General features: G+C 38.8%; 1 protein-coding gene across 1 annotated transcript in view; it reads right to left on the reverse strand.

Moving 5' to 3' along the window:
• The window catches only part of FAM171B (family with sequence similarity 171 member B), a 56,984-nt gene that overhangs the window by 3,854 nt on the left and 29,343 nt on the right, over positions 1–23,787 (reverse strand). Inside the window, exons 2-7 of the mRNA XM_030580362.1 lie at positions 9,947–10,180; positions 9,002–9,094; positions 7,855–8,013; positions 5,341–5,511; positions 2,333–2,449; positions 291–414 (exon numbers count right to left, since the gene is read on the reverse strand). Coding sequence (XP_030436222.1) covers positions 291–414; positions 2,333–2,449; positions 5,341–5,511; positions 7,855–8,013; positions 9,002–9,094; positions 9,947–10,180 — 898 coding nt within the window. The remainder of the gene's footprint in view (positions 1–290; positions 415–2,332; positions 2,450–5,340; positions 5,512–7,854; positions 8,014–9,001; positions 9,095–9,946; positions 10,181–23,787) is intronic.

Below are 23,787 nucleotides of genomic sequence, written 5' to 3' on the forward strand. Positions count from 1 at the left end.
GATTAAAACACTAGTGATGAGCACAGATTGCACTTAAGACTTCACAGACTAAAAGGTACAAAGTACAATTTGAAAGCCAGTAGGTACAAACTTAAACCTGTTCAAAACCCACTGAAATAATTTGTGATTACACTGCATATTAATATAGTGTAGATATTTACATTAGTAAGCTTAAAAGGCTTTAAACACACGCACTTCCTAGATATGACTAAAAAAACAATTATTTTGTCTCAAAAGAGCCCCATTTGTTAATTTTAAACTCAATTCATAATGAGCATCTTTTTCCTTACCTGCAGTAACAGAGAAGAACAGTGAAGAATCCAATGACAATGACTATAGTACCTCCAAGTATGGCTGTAAGGAACACTGTGTGATAGGCTGTTATGTCCTTGGAAACTGCACTAATAATAGAGTCTAGATTTTTCAAACACAAAACCAAACAAATTAGATGTCAAAAACTAAGAATTGCATTTCTGATGCAAAACTGCATTTGATAAATTGCACTGTAGTTTTCTAGCCACTGTTCTGCTCCCTTGCACTATCCTGCTATTTGGTCATTTTAGCCACTATGGAAATGTGGGAACCATCACCAAAATCAAATCACACTTCAGGGGCTGATGTCACAAACATATTGCCTCTGCATTTGCTCAGTTCCAGCCAAATGGTGTTCATGCTGTATATCCGAATTTATTTCAAAATCCTAGTCCCCGAATAGAGCTGCTGTCACATCATGTCACTTTAATTCTAAAATTCTGAAATCACATTTTCTCATTCAAAAGTTGTCCATACGACTCCACACTCAGGGATAAGTACAACTTTAAATGTGAAAGCTCAGATTCTTCTATATAAGCAGTAACTACTGGGCCAGTCAATCCAATCCAATCCAATCCTCCTCCTCACATGATTCTAGGAGCTAAAACAGACAGAGGGTTCCAACTGCTTTTCAGTTCATTATGTTGATAACTTCTCTTCTAGAGTACGCTCAGAAGATGGCAGTAATATATATACCTAACAGGGCTTGGCTCTCTCTCGCATCAAAAATGTTTCTGACAAGAGATCTAAAAATGGGGAAGATGAGGTAGACCATGTCTGTTCTGAGGCACCAGCTGATCCAGAATAACAGTTTTTCCAACTTATCGGAAAGGATTCCACAAATCTTAATTCCTCTTTCGAAGTGATGCTGGGTTGCAGGGCTGTCCTTAGGCATATGCAGCATATGTGGCTGCATAAGGCATCTGAAAATTTGGGGGACCACTGGGGGTTTTAGTGTCCACCCTCCTGTCTCTTGCTATCCCTGTTCTGACCCTTCCTGCAAGCTCTCACCACAGCTGGCTGCTGGTGAGTCTTCGGCCTTGGCTACGCTGGTGCTTTACAGCGCTGCAACTTTCTCACTCAGGGGTGTGAAAAAACACCCCCCTGAGCGCTGCAAGATACAGCTGTAAAGCGCCAGTGTAAACAGTGCCGCAGCGCTGGGAGTGCGGCTCCCAGCGCTGCAAGCTAATCCCTATGAGGAGGTGGAGTACGTGCAGCGGTGGGAGAGCTCTCTCCCAGCGCTGGCGCTGCGAACACACTCACACTTCAAAGTGCTGCCGCCTGCCAAGAGAGAGCGCCCCCTGCTACCCCCTATAACGGCACGGCCCCACCCCCACATCACAGCCCTAGGGCCAGCCATGCCTGCCGGGGAGAGTGCCCCCTGCTGCCACTACACATGCAGGATTTAACCTACTGAGATCACCAAAGCAGAGCATTCAGGAGGGGATTGCAGGTCTCTCTGTTACCAGCTGGCGGCAGCGCTTTGAAGTTTCGAGTGTAGCCAAGCCCTTCCTCCAGAGGGGAACTAGTAACTTAAAAGTGAAAAAGCCTTCCAGCCTGCCAGATGGATTAGCACAACATTGAAACTGTTATAGAGCCATTCTGCGTGAGGGGGAGGGTACCGGGGTCTCTGCGGGGAACTGTGACTCTTCGCTGCCGTGAGATGGGCTGGGTGGCTCGGTATCTTTTGCTGCCGCCACCGTGAGGTGAGTCTGGGCTGCTGTCGGGCATAGTGGCACCATAAATCCTAAGGACGGCCTTGCTGGGTTGTGTTCCTTGCAATCCCCAAGCCAGCTGTATCACTAGCAGTTAAAAGACACAAGTATGCACGTGTATGTTGTATACAAAAGCAGAGGCACCCTAAGAATTCCATTTTATTAACAATGACTATCATCAGATTGAAGCCACCTGCATCCCAATTTTTCCTCTATATTTCAACATGAAAATTATACTGACAAACAGCTATTAAGATATTATTTGGATAATGCAATGATTTTTGTGTTCCAATAATATACAATACCTCTGGTTTCAGGCACTGGAGCTGCTATCCAGTATCCCAAGTGTGGAGCAACATACGTCCATACTAAATGGTCATTTGCATTCTTGACCATTCCCAGCCCACGACTTACCCAAGCACCTGAAAAAGAAGGCAGCCATTAAACGTAATACAGGACATGGTTTTGTTTTATATATGGTTCTACCACTGAAAAAGGTATTACATAAAGCAAGTCATCAGAAAACTATGGAAAATCAAAAAGGAACCATTTAAAATCAAGCTCTTCTGGGACTTTCATATTATACACTAAACCCTGGTCGACACACAAACTTGTAGGACTTAACTCAATATTTTCCTACACCTGATTTAGGTATTTTAGTGCAATTCTACGAGTGGACAGTTATTTTAGAATAAGAGTGACTAAAGTCAATTTAGTGGTTTGTTAAATAACTTTAGCCAGTTTATTCCAAAATAATAATAATTATTAACAATAAAAAAGAGTTCACACACAGACTTGCACCTAAATAATTTTAATTCATATCTTCTGCTAATTTAGTGCAAGGCCTAAGTTTATTACAGGTGGGTAATTTAAGCACAATGAATAGAACATCCAGCATTAGTTATTAGCATACAATGGACAAGCCATGGTAATCCATTAAGACTGCAACAGGATCAACAATACCTGCACTGAACATTTTTTTTTCTGTTTAAATTGTCTAAGCTGAAACAGCTAAATTAGCCCAAGGAAGACTTATTGTTAGGCCACAGATCCCACACCATCTGTCTTGCAGTGCAAACGACAGGTCTGGGGGCTTGTCAGGCTTCTGCAAGGTAGGGTACTGCACTTGCACACTGTGAAGAGATAGCAAAGAAGTGTACTTAGTAACTGTGGATACGTTTGTTATGTAACCATCTGTGAAATTCTCAAGTGGAAAAAACTGTAGCAAGAATGTAATGCGGAGAGTGGACTCCCTCTGAGCCTGACAGAGAAGTATTGCCCACTGGTGGGAGGAGCCAAGCCAGCCCTGCCCCTCATGACAGAAGGAGAGGGGTGGGACATGAAGTATCAGAGGGCAGCCCTCCAACTCAGTTGGGCTGGAACCAGGGAAGGAGGTAGATGTCTCTGCCTCGCAGCGGAACTCCAGCCCAGGGACCAAGTTGTGCAGCACCCTGTCCCTGGAGAAGACTGACTGTGGAGAGGAGCTGTGGGGCCTGCCAGCTGCTGTTTACCCAGAGGAGACTGAGAACTCTCTGGCAACAGAGCCCTGCCAACAGACTGTGGTAGGATACTTCCTACCAGGGAAACCAGACATTGGTCCAGTTGTGTTGCTGGGAGACGAGTCAGTGTGTTTCAGTGATTTCCCTCCTGACCCAATGGTGGGACCACCTGCCATTTTTACGGCCCTGGACTGGGACTTGGTAGAGATGGGGAGCCTGGGTACCCCTGCCACTAACCTCACCCCCGAGGTGGCAGCCTACTCACCCTAGGTGGAGTGCCTGTGTCGCGTTTCGGGCCTGCACCAGCCAGGAGGCTGTGAGCCCTAGACTGTGAATTGCTAGGGGGCGCAGGCCAAAGACTGCTTGTTACTGTGCTCCTGCCCAGAAGGGCTTGGGCTATAGACTGTTAATTGCTTCCTGCTCAGCCAGGAGTCTAAACTAACTGCGGGGAGGTGGGGGGGTGGGAAGAGAAATGGGACAGACGACGGGACAGAAGCTGATGTGGGGCTGCTGACGTATAACTGTGGCTCTTTGACAATGTACATTGGTAAATTCTGGGTCCTTCTGAGGCTCAGGTTGGCCACCCCAGTTCCCCAGTTTTAGAGGTAATTTTATGAGAAGTACAACCTAGATTCTCATGAGGATTAATCTTTGTAAAAGTTCTACCTGGAGTGAGAATAAAAATATCTATGCAAAGTAATATAAAAATTTGTAATCACCTTTAAAATTAGAGTTAACATTCTTTAAATTTTTACTTTCTACTCCATAGGAAACAGTATGTACTAAGAAAAATGTAGGGATATTTATTTATAATTTAATTGCCCTTTAGTACCTTTTAAACACAGTGATGTAATTTTCAGTTATCTTATAACTAGTCTGAAAAATCAGTTTACCTATTGAGAACACAAGAGCACTTTAAATATTACTTATGCAAATATGTCAGTAAGAGTCAAAAAAAGGATTAGCTCTATATGAATTAGAATAGTATCTATAGTAGCTGGGATACAATTACATGGGCTTCTATTTCAGGCATAGGCTAATTGCCAGTGAGAGTCAGGACCCCGTCAGTATAGTATTGCAAGATGAGATGCATTATGGAGGTTTCTGCCTTTGTGCTGACCTGCTCAGATGCACCAAAGGATCACTGGTCTATTTCAATTTAGTTGTTACTGTACGTATTTGACATAGAGATATTTGTGTGTCAGATTACAGCAATTCTAGTATGTCTCCTATATAACAATTTTACTTTCTCAACTGCTTGCAATAATCATAAAATAATAATAATAGTAATAAAACAGACTAAAGCTATGTCAGTCCCTGTGTTAACATTTCATTTCAAGTGAACATTAAGGGTTTGACTCTGGAGCACAATATATTCAAATAATTCTTAATACTGAATGTCTGTGAAACCATCAGCTAAGACACTATCATCATGCTTAATTTTACATCAGTTTTAAAATGTATCTTCTCCCAAACAGAATTGTGAAAATAAAGATCAATATGTGATCAAGCCTTAAAACTACTCTGATATAACTTATTTACATACATATGGTTCACAGCTGAATTCATTAAAGCAGGGATGCCCTTTTGAAAAAACAAAAATGCAAGTTAAAACATATACAACCAAGAAAATCCTGCTAAAGTATCTACGTCCCTATTTTAAAAAAGCAAAACAAAACTGACAGGTTTTAGTGCTATATATTATTCGATATATGCACTCATATTCAAACTACTCTACATCACACTAATACTACATATTGTAGTGTATGATATTCTGCATTAAAGTGGGATTCCAAAGTATATAACAGACATACCAGTTTTCATGTCAAATGTCCATGCAGGTATAGCATCTCCTGATTTTACCCTACTTGTTGGTAGAAGAGGCAGCGTAATATGAATCGGACCAGTCACTTTCAATTCTTTCCCAGCTGAAAGGAGGTTTACACATATTGCAGCAAGAGGGGTCAATTCAATGCTTTTAAAACCTAATCAACATAAGGAATAATTTGTCCATCAACAATACACACACTAGAACATATTTACTATTTTTTTAAAAATGGGTTTTCATTTGTAACTGAAGGCAAGCCACCATGAGAATGTCTGGTCTGTACCACTAGGTGTCAATATAACTTGAGAAAACTCAAGTCTCAAGCACCTCTTCAATGAATACTTTTTAATAATTGGTAAACGGCAATTCCTATTTAAAAGTCTGTAAAAGAGAACTATATCTCTTAAACAGAGCTGATTTGACAGTACTCACAGAATACAATATTAAGCAAATTTGGCTTTTGGGGAGCTATACCTGGTACCAAGTACTTTAAATCTCAGATATCAGACTAGCTATTCTACGCTGAATATTGCAGACTAAGTCAAATGATTTGTGAATCCACACATATTAAGGGGGGGTTGTGATACATATAAATCAAACTGAAGTTCCAGTATTCATGATATATTTGCATGTCTTTTCCAGTATTCAAGCATCTCTGTTAATAAAATTTACTGAAAGGATTGATTTGCTAATTTAGAAGTTTCTGTAGAGTTAATCATGAGGTATAGTACTTATGGCTTGTCAAAATATTCATCAGAACCACTGTGTTTGCACTGCTTTATTGTGTGGGCTGTAAGTTTGTCTCCCCTGGTTCTTCTTGCTCTAATTTGCAATAACATAGATACTACGTGATACAAATACTTCAGAATCCACAGTGTGACAGGTTGCTCAAGCAAGACAAACAGAATTATTAAGTAGCAGAACGATATTAGAGCTTTGCACACTGTTAGAAACTAGTTAGGAGACAACTGTCAGTGTATCAGATATCAGCCTCTACCTGCTATAAAATACAGTCCTGAAGGAATACGCTCTATGAATAATTTAAAAAGACATCAGACAGACTTTAAGGGAATAACACTACTTATCTCTGATGCTTCACGTTCAAAAGTTGTATTATAAACAATTATTTTTAAATCTTCAAATGTCCACACACAAATAGGACACTGGTATTTGTGAGAATTTTGATTAAGTATAAATTAAACAAACTGGAATATGAAACTCAGATAAATTGGTTAGAAGCCACGTCAAGGACATCATCCAAATCACATTAAGGAAACCATAAAACTGCCGTGAATTTTTAAGAGCCTTGCTGTATAGTGGGCATTGGGAAGAAAAGGAAAAACATTTAAGTAGGATGGAATAAAGGGTCCAGCATTGTGATCTCCTGGATACCAACATAACTATGTGGATAAGAAAGTAAGCATGAATAAGTTTAGTAATGCAGTCGGTGCTTTATTTCAGAGTGCATAAAAAGATGTAGCACTACAGATGTACTAAGTATGAATAGTACAGTAGAACCCTGTCAACATTGGTTTTCCACTCATTAGGTAACTCCCTTCTCTTCATGTGTCAGTATATAATGCCTGCATCTGTAATTTTCACTCCACGCATCTGAAGAAGTGGGGTTTTAACCCATGACATTTTTTTGCCCAAATAAATCTGTAGTTCTTTAAGGTGCCACTGGACTCCTTGTTGTTTTTAAGTATTAATACTACTACTACCAACCCATGAAACAACTTAGAACTGTTTAAAAATGTATTTTTACTCACTGAAGCAGATGAGTGTAGAGAACATACTTGATTTCTGCAATTGCTCTCCATGTATTTAAAGTGCCTTACATGGATTAGCTGCAAGCAAATCAATAATGCTGCATGGATTAACTGTCTGCAAGTCAAATTATAGTTTATGTGTTATCCTTATGTTGGGTGGGGCAAACAGCCAACGCCAAGTAGGTAACAGAGTTAAAGTGAAAAATAAAGGCAGATCCTCCGCTGGTATAAATTGGTGAAGCTCCATTGACTTCAACAGACCTAACCCAATTTACACTATTTGAGGATCTCACCACAGAATTCTGAATACATTCTGGAAAGTTGGGAACACCTTCAAGTCCCAATAAAATCAATGGGAGCTGAAAGTGTTCTGCACATTGCAGAATCAGACCCTGCTTTGGTTGCACTTAGGGGTTATATTGCATGTGCGGAACTCCCAGAGAGGGAATCGGCACATGGCCCTCTGTATGACTATTTATGCCTGTGGAAAAGAGGTGTTTATTGTGTTCTTGCTAGTAGATGTAAATGAGACGTAAAGGGATGTGAATTACTCATCTACAATATAACATGTATTGGTTCAATCCAGCTCTTGTGAAAATCAAAAGGAGTTTTTCTATTGAGTGAAATGGGAGCAGCGTCAGGCCCGCATGACTACAGATTGTATATTTACATAAGCACATACTTATATGTATTATGTTTTAAAAGTGCAGATTCTAACAAATTTAACATACCTGATTTATTTAGAAGAATTCCTGTTGTATAAAGAAAATTATCCATTTTCAAAAACTGCTGTGGCACTGTCAAATAGGCAGTCACGTTTGTAATATGGTGGCTTAAAGGAAGTTTAATTAAAGTTTTGGGAAACTGAACACTTGGTTGAGATTTGGCATCTAAAAAAAAAGTAACATTTTAAATTAGCAATGGTTCAATATGAATTAATGCTTTCTATAGCCAAACTGTCCAGAAATCCTTTGTTCAAAACACTCTCCAGTGTTTGCAATTGTCTAGATTTAGGCCAGTACTTGCCGCTAGCATATATACAACATCATCTGAAAACAGAATAATTTCTTCTTGCTCCCATCCCTAATCCTTGGCTTCTCTAAACACTCTCCACTACAGCAAACGTTCTCCAGCTTCAATCTTTCCTGAGGCAGATACATTTCAAATAACTATCTTGGGTAACCATATCAAAAACTACCAGAGCCTTTCAACACAGTAGAATAATGCACATGGACACCAGTCAGTGAGCTCCTCCGAGATTTCTAGTGTTTTTAATAGCGCTCGTTCTCCAAAGGACATGTCTTCAATCCATTAATCGCTCCTCCTCCACCTCCTATCCCTACACGTTCAGAGTGCAAAATTAGCAGCTTTCTACTCAGACTCTCTGATGATTTGAGATGAGACGGTCAGAAATACAGAATAAATACAGGGATAATAACTTAACGTCTACATGGCTGTAAACAACACTCACATCCATGGAAGGCTGGAAGATTTGGAAGGAGTTTTGCTTGCTACAATAAATACAGAATCTGAGGGCCAGTTCTTCAGCTAATGTAAATAGCATAGCCCCAATTCAGAGGAGCTGTGTCAATTTACACCAGTTTGGAATTTGGCGATAAGTAATAGAGCTATTTATTTTTAGTGGAAACTGGTGCCAGAAGCCATTGCTTTACTAACTAAGATTTGGCTATTTGTGCACAAGGTGGAAAAACATTCATGAATAAGCCCCTAAGTGCACAGAAAACAACAATATTTGGGAGGTCACTGACTCCTCCCCACAGAATTTGTCGGCAAAAAACAGTTGTATTCATTAGTTAAGGCACATAGTTTTACATACAAAAAGCGTTTACATCCGATCACGTGTAGTGCTGCACTTACCAGACAATTTTCCAGTAATTAAAACTGTATCTTCAAACAACCATATATTAGCTTGGCTTTGTGGGAACAGTGAAAGTGTTACAGATGAGTATACTGTGGAAAGACAGACATTAAGAATACCTGATTACATGTGTAAAAGTTTCAAATAAAGTTGTGATCAAACATGGTTCCGAAGACAGGTAAACAAATGGAGGGAAAGAAAAAACGAATGGGAAGACCAAAGGACTAAGCAGTCCCGCTAGTCCAGGGATGAAACATACTGGCTAGGCCGTGTGGACTACTAGTGTTCATGGTGTACACATTCTGTGGATTAATGGATAGCTTGAGTTCCTGGATGGCCAACCTCTTGTTTGTTTGTTTTTTTAAAACAGGCACTTTAAAACACACTCTAATAGAATTATTAAAAAAAAGTGACAGTTAAAAGCAGGCCATTCATGATTAAACACCGCTGAAAACATAACGAAACTGACAGACGGAAGAGTTCAGAGCTGTAGCTCTGAGCCACAATGATATTTCAGCCTCTCAGTACCCCATAATCCTAAAACTTTTGATATTCCTAGCTGGCCTTTCACTCACTCTGCTGTGAACATGAAAACTACACAAGTGTGTGTAAATATATATATATGTATATATATAACATGACATATATATGCATAGGCACATGCATTCACATTCTTCAAATCATGCCCCCAATGCAGTATAATCTCTCAGAGTGGACAGATACTTTCAACAACAGTTAAAAATATTATTTCTGTTTTAAAAATCCATGTTATAATTTTGTCAAGTCTAAAGGGTCATTCACCTTTAATACATGGCATTCCATCATGACCTACTTTGACTTCATTCAGTCATGTACAGTTCATTACAATTAGATGGATTACCCAAGGAAGAAAGAAGCTTCAATTGCACACAGTGTAATAATAGGATTTTAAAGGGTTTACTTACTTGGCATTCTCCCAGTCTTCCAAGGCAATGGTGTTAACATGTAGCCCTCTTTGTAAGATGCAATAGTTAAACTTAGACCTAACTTGTAGGGAACTTTTATTAATACTACTCCATTGTTTCCAGTGAGTGTGGAATTTGTCTTTGTGTAGTTAACAAACACTTCTACAATTGCTTGGGGTAGGTACTGATGACTGATAATGTCATTTACTTGAACTTTCAGCATAAACACAGATCCTATGAAAAAAAGAAAAAAATGAGATAGGTTATAACCGATAATGACTAAGCATAATATTTAACAGTGCAGTAACAAGGGCAAGGCGAATGAGGCACTTGCCTTGGGCATGCAAAGCTCAGGGGTGCAGCTCTACCGCCCAAGCGGGATGGAGGAAAAGAAAAAAAAGCCCACAATCAGTGGCGGGTCCCTCAGTCCCTCTCGAAGTGAAGGACCTGCCGCTGAATTGCCGCCGCCACTTCATTCATTCTTTGGTGGCAATTCAGTGGCAGGTCCTTCCCTCCAAGAGGGACTGAGGAACTCTCCGCCAAATTGCTGCTGAAGATCCTGGAGCCGCCCCTTGCCTTGAGTGCAAAAATTCCTTGTTACGGCTCATATTTAACTAAGAACCAATATTTTGTCATATTTTAAATTACCAGGCTGACAGGCAAAAGTAACCATATTCTGTGGTTTATTGGTTGCCAATTTTGCATATTTCTCCTTTTCCCACATCTCAAATTTTAGCATTCAAAATGCATTTGTCCAACAAGAAAACTGTGATTGTTCAACACTAGCATCAGTGCAAAATTATGTTGATGGAATGCTTAGCGGATATTTTCTTTAAAGTCCTTTTCTCTAGGTTTTCTCCTACCATCTTTCAAAGCCAGCTTTGTAGGAAAAATGATGTCATAGCTCAAAATTGTAACCTACCAAGAGGAAAAAAGATAATGCTATTGGGAAACAACATACTGAGATAGGAAACGCTGAAGCAGCCGTGTTAGTCTGGATCTGTAAAAGCAGCAAAGAATCCTGTGGCACCTTATAGACTAACAGACGAAGAAGTGGGTATTCACCCACGAAAGCTCATGCTCCAAAACGTCTGTTAGTCTATAAGGTGCCACAGGATTCTTTGCTGCTGAAGCAACAGAGGCTGCAGTTCCAAACCCAAAATAAACGATAGCTCCACTGGGAGCCAGATTCTCCTGTACCTTGTATGAAAGAAGTTGCTGTGCCTTTCCAATAGAATCTCAGCAACTCAGAACATTATTTATCCTATGTGATGAATTCAGAGTTGTCGGTGATCATTTAGGAATATTATGTGTTGACCTGGTTTATCAGGATGTTTACTGTATGAAAATGCTGGTTTGGTTTAATAGCAGGGTGTGGGAAAAACAAGCAGGTTCCTGACAAGACACCTCTAGCTAAATGCTTCAAGGTGTTTAAGAGACAATGACTGGGATATTAAATAGGATGATCTTACTTCCTTGGCTCCAGTCAACTTACACAGCTTATTTTGCCAATAGGGAACAAAAGAACTGCAAAATGTCGAGAAGGGGAGCAGTTGTTTGAGGACAGACCCGAACAGACCCTGCTGGAAGACCTGAAGCAGTTAGGTCTTCTTAGGCTTCCAACACAATGGGCAGATAAGCCTTAGATAAGATAAGCATTTGGGGGCAGGGACTGACTGACTGTTTTGTGTTTGTGTAGCATCTAGCACAACAGGGCACTGATCCATGACTGGAGCTCCCAGGTGCTATGCGAAGAGAAATAAGTAGTAAGAATAGCCTTGCATAGATCATTTGTTGTTTTTAAACCCCTTCTCTCTTATCTTATGCTTTGTTCCTATGGTTAAAATAAACAATACTTTTTCTTTTAGAAGGCCATTTTGAGTCACTAGATCCACTGGTCACAGACTCTCAAAGGGATGAACTGCAGCTACCCAAACCCAGTTGGACCTGTTGGGTTAAACATGTTTCATCTACAGAGTACTGTAGGATAGGACCTCATCTAAGAATGAAAGAAATGCATAATTCCATTGAGGATGAGAATACATAGGAAAATGTTTGCCGTTTCCTCTGCTCTGCTAAATGATCCAAATTCAGAGAGATTTTCTGCATCATCACCAGAGTTCATGATGGGGCCCCAAAACCTATTGAAAAGGTCCTTCCTAAATGTAAGGACTCACATCACCACCAGTCCTTATATAGAAATGAGGAATCTCCACCAATTTACAAGCTCATAGTGCAGCTATGTTTTCTGGCTTGAAGAACAGGGTGATAATCCTAGAACAGCCAACAGAGAAGGCTACCAGAGCAAAGGCTTATGAGATTTCTGTACCATAACCAGATGGCTAGGATTCATTACCAGCCAATCAGATTACAAAATGGCATTTAGTAATTTGAGCTATGCATTATATTGCATAAAATAAATACAGTTCCAAATTTACAAACTAAGGAATTGCAGATTGTAAGGTAACCATCCTTCCAGGATGTGTTATTCACTTCTACATATTGATCTCAACAAGAGAAATGAGAATTTTGCAAACAGAACAACAAGACTTCATTAAATTTTTTTTTGTTTTGTTTTGTTTTGGTGAATCTAAAGTTTTAAATCCAGTGAAAAATATTGTAGTTAATTTGTTTGAAATTTTATTTCAACAAATACCCAAAGCAGTGTATTTTCATTCTATTGCAGGCACACGTTATTACAGAAAGAGTACAATTTGACTAATGCTCATATTTTGCATGCCTGCATCTGAGAAGGCCTTCTATGTGAAATTAGGTCCATTGAACGCCACAAGTCTATTTGGTGGAATAAGGATAAAAGGGGTGTAACAATGAAGAGACAGTCTAGGCCAAATTCATCCTAGATACACCTGTGCAGATCTTACAAGAGTTTTTAGAGTAGAATTTAGACACATCTATTCCAATAAAGGTCTGCACAATAAAAGGGAAGCTAACAAGAAGCTGACTAGTGACATGACGAGAAGCAATTACCTAAATAAATAAACAAATAAATTGTACAGATTTTATGCATGTGCTTAAGTACTCCATGCACATTTGCCTGTGCTTTAAGTTAAGTACAATCTTGAACACCTTGCTGAATTGGGGCCTAATTGATGATACAAAATGAATGTCAGTGGAGGAGTAGGCAGGTTGATTTCAAACTGGACAGCTAAATATCTTCAAGAACAGATCCAAAGCCATATTTATTTTTACACACTTGCTGCGTTCAGACAAATCATTTCAGAATCTATCTAAAGCTCCAGGACATGTGCCAAATCCCAAGGATTTTGGATTAGCAAGTAGATGATCAACTGCATCAAAAGCTTTAGCTAAATCCATAAAATAAAACAGTACACATTTATTAACCATCCAAAGCTAACAAAATAGCCTTTCAAAATATACTTGTCAAAATGACAGTTACAGATCTCTTCCTAACCCCAATCTCTGAAAGATGTCATTAATCAGAGGCTTTCCATTCTAGCTAGACTCTATGATTATTCACCATCTACACCATCACCAAGTACATATAAAAGATTATTTAGTGCACTTCTCCAATGTTTAAAAAACTCTTTAAAAACAATGAAAAGATCTACAAACCAGAGTTCAAGTGTAACAAATCTAATAATTTTATTATCGGCTAATTTAAAATATACTAATTGGGACAGTTGAGATTTTAGCCTGTCAATTTCAGAATACAAAGAACCTCATTGAGTTGCTAATTTAAAATAAGAATGATTTAAAACTACTTATTTTTTAATTCCTCAAACAGAAGTGCAACTTCAGTATAACTCATCATTACACTATTTTCAAAAGGCCAGAGTGTATAAAACCATGTTTTGAAACTGCTATTCATATGCCACCTTCCTTATAATCACGACATGCATGTTTTTGGGTTTTTTTTTTGTCTGCCTTGCCACTTGAGAGGCAAAAATAATGGCTGGTTGAAAGTCCCAGATCTCTACAAAGTCCCATGCAAATAATAAAGCATAGCCATAACATTTTAAAATGTCAGCTATCCACTGAGGTAGTTCTAACCTTTTAAAATCTAATGCTAAATGTCTAAGTATTTCTTTTCTAAATCCAACAAGTCTGGAAAAAGTCTTAATTTAGTTGTTCGCGAATAATGGGTCTCACTCAACTCCATGAAGCCAACAAATAAATAAAAATATGAAAAAAGGATTTCCATACAATATGCTAATTTCCTTCTTCCTTCATGTACGTGTCCTCCATTAATCCCAGTGGCTAGTACATGTGTATCAAGAAAAAAAAGATTACAGGAATAAAAAGCAGCCAGTTTGTGCAGCTTTCATGCGATTAAATATATTGTCTCTACATGTATGGATTACTAATGTTGCCCTCTACCAGTGAGTGGCCTACAGGAAAGAAATGGAACATGCTGTTACTTGTTAGCTAAATGACTTCTCCTTTAAATAGTGGGAGAGGTTTTGGAAATGAAGGTTCAGAGTGCAGTAACCCTGACTCCCGCTGTTTGTGCTGTTTATACATTATTTATGTCTGTTTCTAGGACGTGTATTCATTGCAGTGAGCCCCTCAAAAGTGATTTTACAATGCATAGGAAAATGCCAGAATACTGAACTGTCTCTTTGCAGCATAGCACTAGTACTATAACCATGAATATAAGGCTTATGATCCGCTACCAGTCTTTTCAGATGTCATCTCTGTAGAACTCATCTGGGCTGGTAACAGAAAAACAAAAAAAACCCCACCATATGTTCAGTTATATCAATTTTAGCAGGTAGTACAATTGAAGGGTGCTGTGCTGGGGACTTCTACAGCAGAGGGGGGCAAACTATGGCCCGCGGGACCATCCTGCCCGGCCCTTGAGCTCCCGGCTGCGGAAGCTAGCCCCTGGCCCCTCCCACGCTGCAAACTCCTGCCAGGCAGCGCAGCACAGCGGTGTGTCTGTTGCTCCTCATATGATTTTCATTCTCTCAGTCTAGTTCTCAACTCTCTGTATCTCAGTGGCTCTCAAACTTTTTCACTGGTGACCCCTTTCACACAGAAAGCCTCTGAGTGCGACCCCCCCTTTATAAATTAAAAACACTTTTAAAACATATTTAGCACCATTATAAATGCTGGAGGCAAAGCAGGGTTTGGGGTGGAGGCTGACAGCTCGCGACCCTCCTGTAATAACCTCATGACCCCCTGAGGGGTCCTGACCCCCAGTTTGAGAACCCCTGTTGTATCTGATCTGCTGTATTGTACTTGTCTGCTTTTTAAACACTGTTAAGTAGAGGATTTGAAATCCCCTTGTTATACCCAGCCTCTTTCAGAAATAATAATTAAAATGACTTTGAGTGTGCTTCAGACTGGGGTTTCACTGATAACAGCTGCATGCTAGACTTATTCTCAAGATGTTGTGCATAACCTTAATTAATCTTGCATCCTGGATTCCAAATAAGCTATTAGGGAATCCCTGGCAGCAGGAACACAGGAGTAGAGGGAGTACCACGCTGTCATCAATATGACCACATGCTTTTTGGAAAATGAGTTTTCCCATCACCACAAACTCAAATACGTATGGATCCTCATCAAGATGGACATTGAATAATCACTTTCAAAGCATTATGCATTTTCGTTACAGAATGGACTGTTAAACAAGATGACATCTGTTTTATATACAGGCATTTAAGTGTTTTAATTATGTCAAATGTCCTGTAATTTTTATTTAAACAGCACTAAAATGGCTAAGATTTTTCAGGATAAAATATAGTTATCTACTGATAAAAAGCAGATACTAGTTCACCGTAACTATGCTCTCTTTCCTATGGTCTATATTGTACTGTAATAATTATTACTGCCACTGACCCATAATTTGCTTCTCAATGCCTTTTTTCTTTAAAAAAAATTAAAATAAAACCAAGACAGAGATAAGTACATGAATAAATACTATGTAATGCGGGGATCTGAATGAGAACCTCTGTGGGGATTTAATTATTTCCATTTATTATATCTAAAGTATATACAGTACATTAGTTTGCAGTGAAGAGGTACTATAAAAACCGCCCTGGATTAAATCTAGTAATAATTATGTTACTTAGGGTGATAATGTGCTAACCTCTCCTATTTAATTCAACAGAAACATATACTTTTGAATGTTTTCTAATACCTTCAAAATTACAGTACCAAGAGTGACCACTCATGGGAGTTAACAAAAGTGGTTGCTTGTAAGAGGTGGTCTCTCTTCAAAGGTTTGCATACCAGAGAGCAGAGGTGCTCTGCGGGCTCTGCAAGTAGTCTCTTGTGACAAGTGGTCTCTCTTCAGAGGTGGTCACTAAAGAGGTTTTACTGTATATGTACGTATGTACATAACTGAGGGATACCACTCTAAATAATCAGATAGTATTTCTTGAATGTGTTTATTAGAATTAAATATATAAGCGGTTTCTTTTACACAGTTAATGTGGAAGTTTTGCTTTAAAGAAGCTACCAAAGAACAAATTTAATACATACATATGTTCTGTCTTTTGCTCTTTACACAAGTAATAGGAAGGAACCACAACACAAGGAAGCTGGGGTTCAGATAACTTTTTACCTAATATACAAGGCTTAGCCACATATAGGAACCACTGCTCTGGCAGGGTTCTGGCAGCTTTTGAAACACAGAAGACGGTGAGAGCCATCAGAGGGCTCAAACTGTTTAAAGGGATACCACCTAATTCCTACACACTACAAAGCACAATCATACATTAATTAATACTTTTTTCCTGAATATATATATATTTTAAAACTACAGCATTTTGGCTATGTCAAGGTTTTTTCCCCCACTTTGAACTTTAGAGTAAAAATGTGAGGAACCTGCATGGACCCTTCTAAGCTTAATTCCTAGCTTAGATCTGGTAATGCTGCCACCAGATAAAATATAGTGTTTGGCACACTTCTTGTTCCCCCAAAATCTTCCCTGGGGAACCCAAGACCCAAACCCCTTGGATCTGAACACAAGGAAAAATCAATCAGGTTCTTAAAAAGAAAGCTTTTAATTAAAGAAAGAAAAAAGTAAAAATTATCTCTGTAAGATCAGGATGGAAAATGCTTTACAGGGTATTCAGATTCATATAGACTAGAGGGACCTCCCCCCCCCCCTCAGCCTTAGATTCAAAGTTACAGCAAACAGAGGTAAAAATCCTTCCAGCAAATGGAAAAGCATTCACAAGTTGAAAGAAAACAACTAATCCGCCTTGCCTGGCTATACTTACAATTTTGAAACATGAAAGACTGATTCAGAAAGATTGGGAAAGTCTGAGTGTACATCTAGTCCCTCTTAGCCCCAAGAGTGAACAATGAACAAAACAAACAACACAAACAAAGACTTCCCTCCACCAAGACTTGAAAGTATCTTTTCCCCCATTGGTCCTCTGGTCAGGTGTCAGCCAGGTTCACTGAGCTTCTTAACCCCTTACAGGTAAAAGAGATATTAACCCTTAACCATCTGTTTATGATAGGCTACAACTCACTTCTATTATGAGCCACTCTAACTGACGTATAACACATAACACTAATGTTGTAATCTCCAAAATGGTTCCTAACTCAATACCAGATCCACTTGAAGGTCCTGATTAGAGATGGTCAAAAAAAAAAATCTAAAGTTGCAAAATGGTTTAAAAAAAAAGTTTTTGCAAAAACAAAAAATCTCACAACAAATAGTTTTTCTATTTTAAGATTTTATGCCTTAGAGGGGCAGTGTGACCTAATGCATAGTGTGCTGGATTGGGACTCAGGAGACATGAGTTCTGTCTCCCACTCTGCCACTGGTATGTTGGGTGACCTTGGACAAGTCACTACAGTCCCCATACATCAGTTTCACAATCAGTAAAATGGGGATAATGATACTGATCTCCTTTGTGAAGAGATCTATAGATGAAAAGTGCTATAAAAGAGCCAGCCACTATTATACAGCTGTCCATCATTATAGTCACGGAGTGCCTTATATGTAAAGTGGACCTTAGTGGACCTAATTTGCAATTCCTTAAGATGACAGATCTAGCTACCTCAGATGCCACCTCTCCATCACCATCCCACTGAGGACATATCTATCAATGCGGACAGTCAAACTGAAAAAACATGGAGCCTACTCTCAGACAGGACTCTGGCTTCTTTAAGAGAGGGTAAAAGGACCAGAGCAGTACACACAGGAGATCTAAAAGCTCCCTATCTAGCCAGAGGAGGATTCCCCCAGTACAGGAACTGACACATACAAGCAAAGGCTGCCTGCCAGGGACTCCCTTCCAAACCCTAATGTAGAAGACATGCCAGGGGTTCCCTGCAGGGCTTATGGCTGTTGAAGATAGGCAACAAAGGATCAGCAGGGTGCAAAGGTGGCAAAAAGCCACCTTAGCCCTGCCTCCCTCTTGGCTGCAAGTTCTGCGCTGAGCTTTTTAGAGAAGCAGAAGAGGATCTCCCCCAGATTGAGACTGAGAAACAGCTTTCCCCTGTGAAACGCCTCTGGCAATCAGGATGAGCACAGCATGGTTCTCAGAGCTCAACAAATGTCTCTGTAAAGACCTTCCTCCTCAAAAAATAGGAGAAAACAGTCTCAACATTTTCCACTCCTAGATTTTCTGACTGAACCTTAACTCTGAGAAGAATGCCTCTGTGGAAGGAAAAACAGAAAAAAATTGTCCTTACTTGAACTTTTTAAGATACATCTAACTCTTTACTCAAGTTTTACCATGATAAGCACCTAGGAAATACATAAAATATCCTGTTTAGTAGTTGAAGTAACCATCAATCCTTAGACTCCTCTTCAAAAATTTATTTCACTAAACTCAGTTATCTTGTCTAAACCAACAATTTTCTTTACACTTCTCACTGTTACCACCAACTAAGAAAATTCATATTGGCATTCACCAACTGGCCAAAACGCCAAGTTGTATTAAATGCTAATGAGGCTATGGGGTAAAAAGCGATGAAAAAAAGCAAGCAGAACAACAGAAGGCCAAATAAAAAGAAAAAACAGAGTAATTACTGAAGTAGCTAAGGAGCTGGTACTTAAGCTTTCCAGTTATTTTTAGTTCTCTTGACCATGTGTAAAAACAATTTTGTTTCTGTGTTAAACATTCCTTTATAAAAAACATCCAAAATTTGGTATGAAAGAAGTTATCATTTAAATCCTCGGAATCCTCACATTCTCCGTATATAAACGGACATCAAAATCCAAATATCAACCTATTCCCTTTTCTCCCCTTGTATAACTGCTGTAAGATGCAATTCTGGAGACAAAGATTTCTACTTCTGTGGACTATTTGGTGACAAACCCAGATGTTTTCTCAGCTCCAGGCATTACTCTGCTTTTTGGAGTCAGACTCATAGGAAAAATCCAGCCAGGCTTCCTAGTTTACATAATGTAGAGACCCTATTTTAAAACATTTTTTAAGCGGTCAAGCAAAGTTTTAGTAAAAATATTTTTTTCTGTGGCTGAGATTATTCGACAGAAAAGAGCCATTTATCTCCTTACCTTTCTTGTCCTCTCTCCCCAATGTCCCTTCTAAAAGAAAAACAAAACTTAAAAGGGACCATTGTCAGCCTGATAGTTAGTCAATTTAGAAAAACAAGTTAAAAGCAATTTCAGATTCTACATCTGTGTGTTCCCGCAAGTTTTTGTGGTTTATTCCAATCACACATTTTAAAAAATATTTCTATCTTCCCTGGTAATGTGCGGTAAGAGCTATTCAAAAGAGAGGAAAATTGACTGCATGGGAGGAAGAGTGTAGCAATATGTTGTCAAATGCACAAAGTAAACAATACGAAAGGATATTTCTCTTTCAGTTACAAACAACACCCAAGATGACTGTGACAACAGTAGGTTAAAAAAAGATTTCAAACAGCAAGTATGATATTTGATGTGACAATCTCCCTTTTTATAAACTTAAAGATTGCATACTCAAATACTCTGGAGTACTGTAGTGGGGACAGCAGGTAAGAAAGAAGAAGGATGAATGTTGCACTACAGGTTCATGCAGACTGACAGAAGTTGCATCATTCCCCAGCGCATTAGCCCTCCTCACCTTTCAATACTACTTACTACCTTGGCACAGCCAATATTCTGGCTGAAAGGCTTTGAGGCAGAAGACAAAAAGAAAGAGAGACATGCTTTGAAAGCACGTGTACACTGGAGAAATTACTGAAACATAGTGCTCCAGCGTGAAACTGTTACACTCATCATAATGCTACTAGAAGCAAGGTTTGAAGGGGGAGGGAAAGCTTAGTGGTTTGAGCATTGGCCTGCTAAACCTAGGGTTGTAAATTCAATCCCTGAGCGGGCCATTTAGGGATCTGGGGCAAAAATCTGTCTGGGAATTGGTCCTGCTTTGAGCAGGGGGTTGGACTAGATGACCTCCTGAGATCCCTTCCAATCCTGATATTCTATGAAAGTGTAATCACCTGTGCAAATATTCTACCACATAAATAACAGTCAACTAAATTAAAAAAAAAATAAAAATGCTCATCTCACCACCTATAAAGGCTAAATCAAGATTATGTAGATCCATTCCCAGAAAAAGTATAACTGAAGATTGATACTAACAGAGTTTGTGTGTTTTTAAAAAGTAGGTCAACAGGAAGGAAAAAATTCCTTGTCTCCATACCTGCAGTACAAATATAAATGCTTTAGCTCACACATATTGGGCGTTAGACAGAATTATACTGTGCTAACAAGCTCTTTTGATTTTACGTGGAATGTCTTGGAAAGTTTATTTTAAAAGTCATCCTTTTCTTCCCTAGACAGTACTGACACTAGGACCAAAAAAATGACTATACAACATGATGGATCAACATAAGTAAATACAGTGACACAGAAAAAGTGTGCAGGGTCAATATGGGAAATAGCTTCCCCATTTTTTTTCAGAAGCAATTTCAGTCAAAACCGACTGCAGATAGCATCCTGCTTCAGCACCACCACATTTGAGATCTAGTTAAGACAAATAATTGCTAAAATATACCATCTCAGCTTTAAAGCCCATTGATGCTGTGATATATAGAGCTGGTGAAAAAATTGCAGTTTTGAAAAAAAATTGGATTTACAAAATAGTTTTCTTGCAAACAACTTCCCACTTTTTTGGGCAGCTCTAGTGATATTGCTGATAACACTTTGTTCACCTTCTGGTTGTAAGCAAGTTGTAACCATGACACTACACCATTAAACAACACATTATTTGGCTACACCCTTTCCTCATTTTTTCACAGTGCTATTAAGGCATGTAATTACCTGTCGTGGTTGGGGACATGCAGATTAAAAATGAAACTATTTCTCCACATAAAATGGAAAACATAGGTGCTTACAAGATGGTATGATTTTCAATTTTCCTTGAATACTATTGCTGGGTATCACTTACTAAGAAAACTCTGTATTTTCTTATTTCTCAGAGATCTTAACTAGTTTTCTCTTCAAGCCTCAAATATGCAGGTGCTGTAGTATGAACTTGTATATCACAATAAAATGGGCTGCACAACATTTCACAACAAATTAAATGCTGTTTACTCTACAACACTGAAGTTTCAGATATAACAAAATCACTCAACTTGAAAACTCATCATGTTCATTTTTGGTGGTGCACATATCTATGGATTGTATTAGGGTGACTAGATGTCCTGATTTTATAGAGACAGTTCCGATATTTGGAGCTTTTTCTTATATAGGCACCTATTACCCCCTACCCTGTCCCAATTTTTCACACTTGCCATCTGATCACCCTAGGCTGTACAGACACTGAAAGTGATTCAACAGAACTCCCAGAATTAGAAAGATAACTTAATCTTAGCTAATTCAATTTGCACCACTCCAGAGGAAGTGGGATTTGCTTACTGGAAATGCTAACCTGTAAAACGGGTTTCTGCTAAATGGTCTCACAAATACAATTGATATTGATATAGAAGTGAACACAACAGCTGAAGCTCTAATTTATCCAGTACAAACATAATTTTAAAATGTACAAAATCTTACAGGTAATAAAAGATGGAGCTTGATTTCTTGCATTTCTGTGAGCAATAGCATTCCAAGCTACCCTGTAATTCGGGCTTCAGAGTATTGCTCTGCTATGGACATGTCAAATGCCTTGCTTAACTATGGAATTGCATTTATGTAATCCCCATGATGAGAAAAAATGACTCTTCTACAATCCTAACCTCATAATTCTAAACTAACAGGGCACTAGACTGAATTTTTTACATGACATCAACAGCTATTTTCTTTTCTCAGTGGATGTTCCTTGAGGCAAGTTGGTTATGTCAGCTATACTCTTTCCTGTGCTGAATACATCAAAATGCATCTTTTGGGGAAGGATTTGATCAAGGGCATACGAATGCAGATTTCAAACACAGACAACCCCCACACATAGTACCACAAATGGTTTTTATTGAATTTTATCGAATACTAAAAAAATGTGCAAGTCAAAGAACACAATGTCCACTTTATATGCTGTCCTGCGCCACTTCATAGCAATAGCTATTGCCATTGGCTTAAACCAAAGAACTGCTTGGGATTTTTAGAAAATTGGTGTTTATGCTATCTCATTCACATCCTCCACCATGGCTGACTCTTGGGAGAATGGCACAAGGGCATACTCTGGCTCAACATATTCCAGGATGAAGATAATCAGTCTCAGTTGTCACTGGGGACAAACAAAAATGAATCTACTGCTGGAGAAAATGAATAAATTCAGCCAATTACCGTTTCATACAGGAGTCTTGAAACAGAATCTTCTAGAAAAGCCAGTATAACTAGATCCCATGCTAAATTCCCCACTGAATTGTGGTCAGAGGATTTTGAATCTGAATGGAGATGGGATTTCCCCCTCTCCTGCTACTAACAATAGAGAATGTTGGTAAAAGAAAATAGTTCTTTTTTGAACCCTGTTATAGTCTTGGCTTTTACAACATCCTACGGCAAGGAGTTCCACAGGTTGACTATGCGTTGTGTGAAAAAAATACTTCCTTCTGTTTGCTTTAAACCTGCTGCCTATTAATTTCATTTGGTGACCCCCTACTTCTTGTGTTATGAGAAGGAGTATATAACACTTATTTATTTTCTCCACACCGGTCATGATTTTATAGACCTTTATCATATCCCCCCTTAGTCATCTTTTCCAAGCTGAAAAGCCCCAGTCTTATTAATCTCTCCTCACAGGAAGCCATTCCATACATCTAATTATTTTTGTTGCCCTTTTCTGAACCTCTTCAAATTCCAATACATCTTTTTTCAGACGGGGAGACCACATCTGTAAACAGTATTCAAGATATGTGCATATCATGAATGTATATAGAGGCAATATGATATTTTCTGTTTTATCTATTCCTTTCTTAATGATTGCCAACATTCTGTTCCCTTTTTTGACTGCTGCTGCACACTGAGTGGATATTTTCAGAGAACTATCCACAATGACCCCAATATCTTTTTTTTTTTTTTTTTTTGAGTGGTAACAGCCAATTTAGACCGCATCATTTTATATGTATAGTTGGGATTATGTTTTCCAGTGTGCATTATTTTGCATTTATCAACAATGAATTTCATCTTCCATTTTATTGCCCAGTCACCCAGTTTTGAGAGATCCTTTTATAGCTCTTCACAGTCTGCCCGGGACTTAACTATCTTGAACAATTTTGTGTCATCTGCAAATTTTGCCAGCTCACTGTTTACCCCTTTCCCCAAATCATTTATGAACATGTTGAATACAACTGGTCCCAGTGCAGACCCCTAGGGGACCAGGAATATTTACCTCTCTCCATTCTAAAAATTGACCATTTATTCCTACCTTTTGTTTCCGATCTTTTAACCAGTTATCAGTCCATGAGAGGACCTTCCCTCTTATCCCATGAGAGCTTACTTTGCT

Source organism: Gopherus evgoodei, chromosome 11, assembly GCF_007399415.2.
Source record: "Gopherus evgoodei ecotype Sinaloan lineage chromosome 11, rGopEvg1_v1.p, whole genome shotgun sequence".
NCBI lineage: Eukaryota > Metazoa > Chordata > Testudines > Testudinidae > Gopherus > Gopherus evgoodei.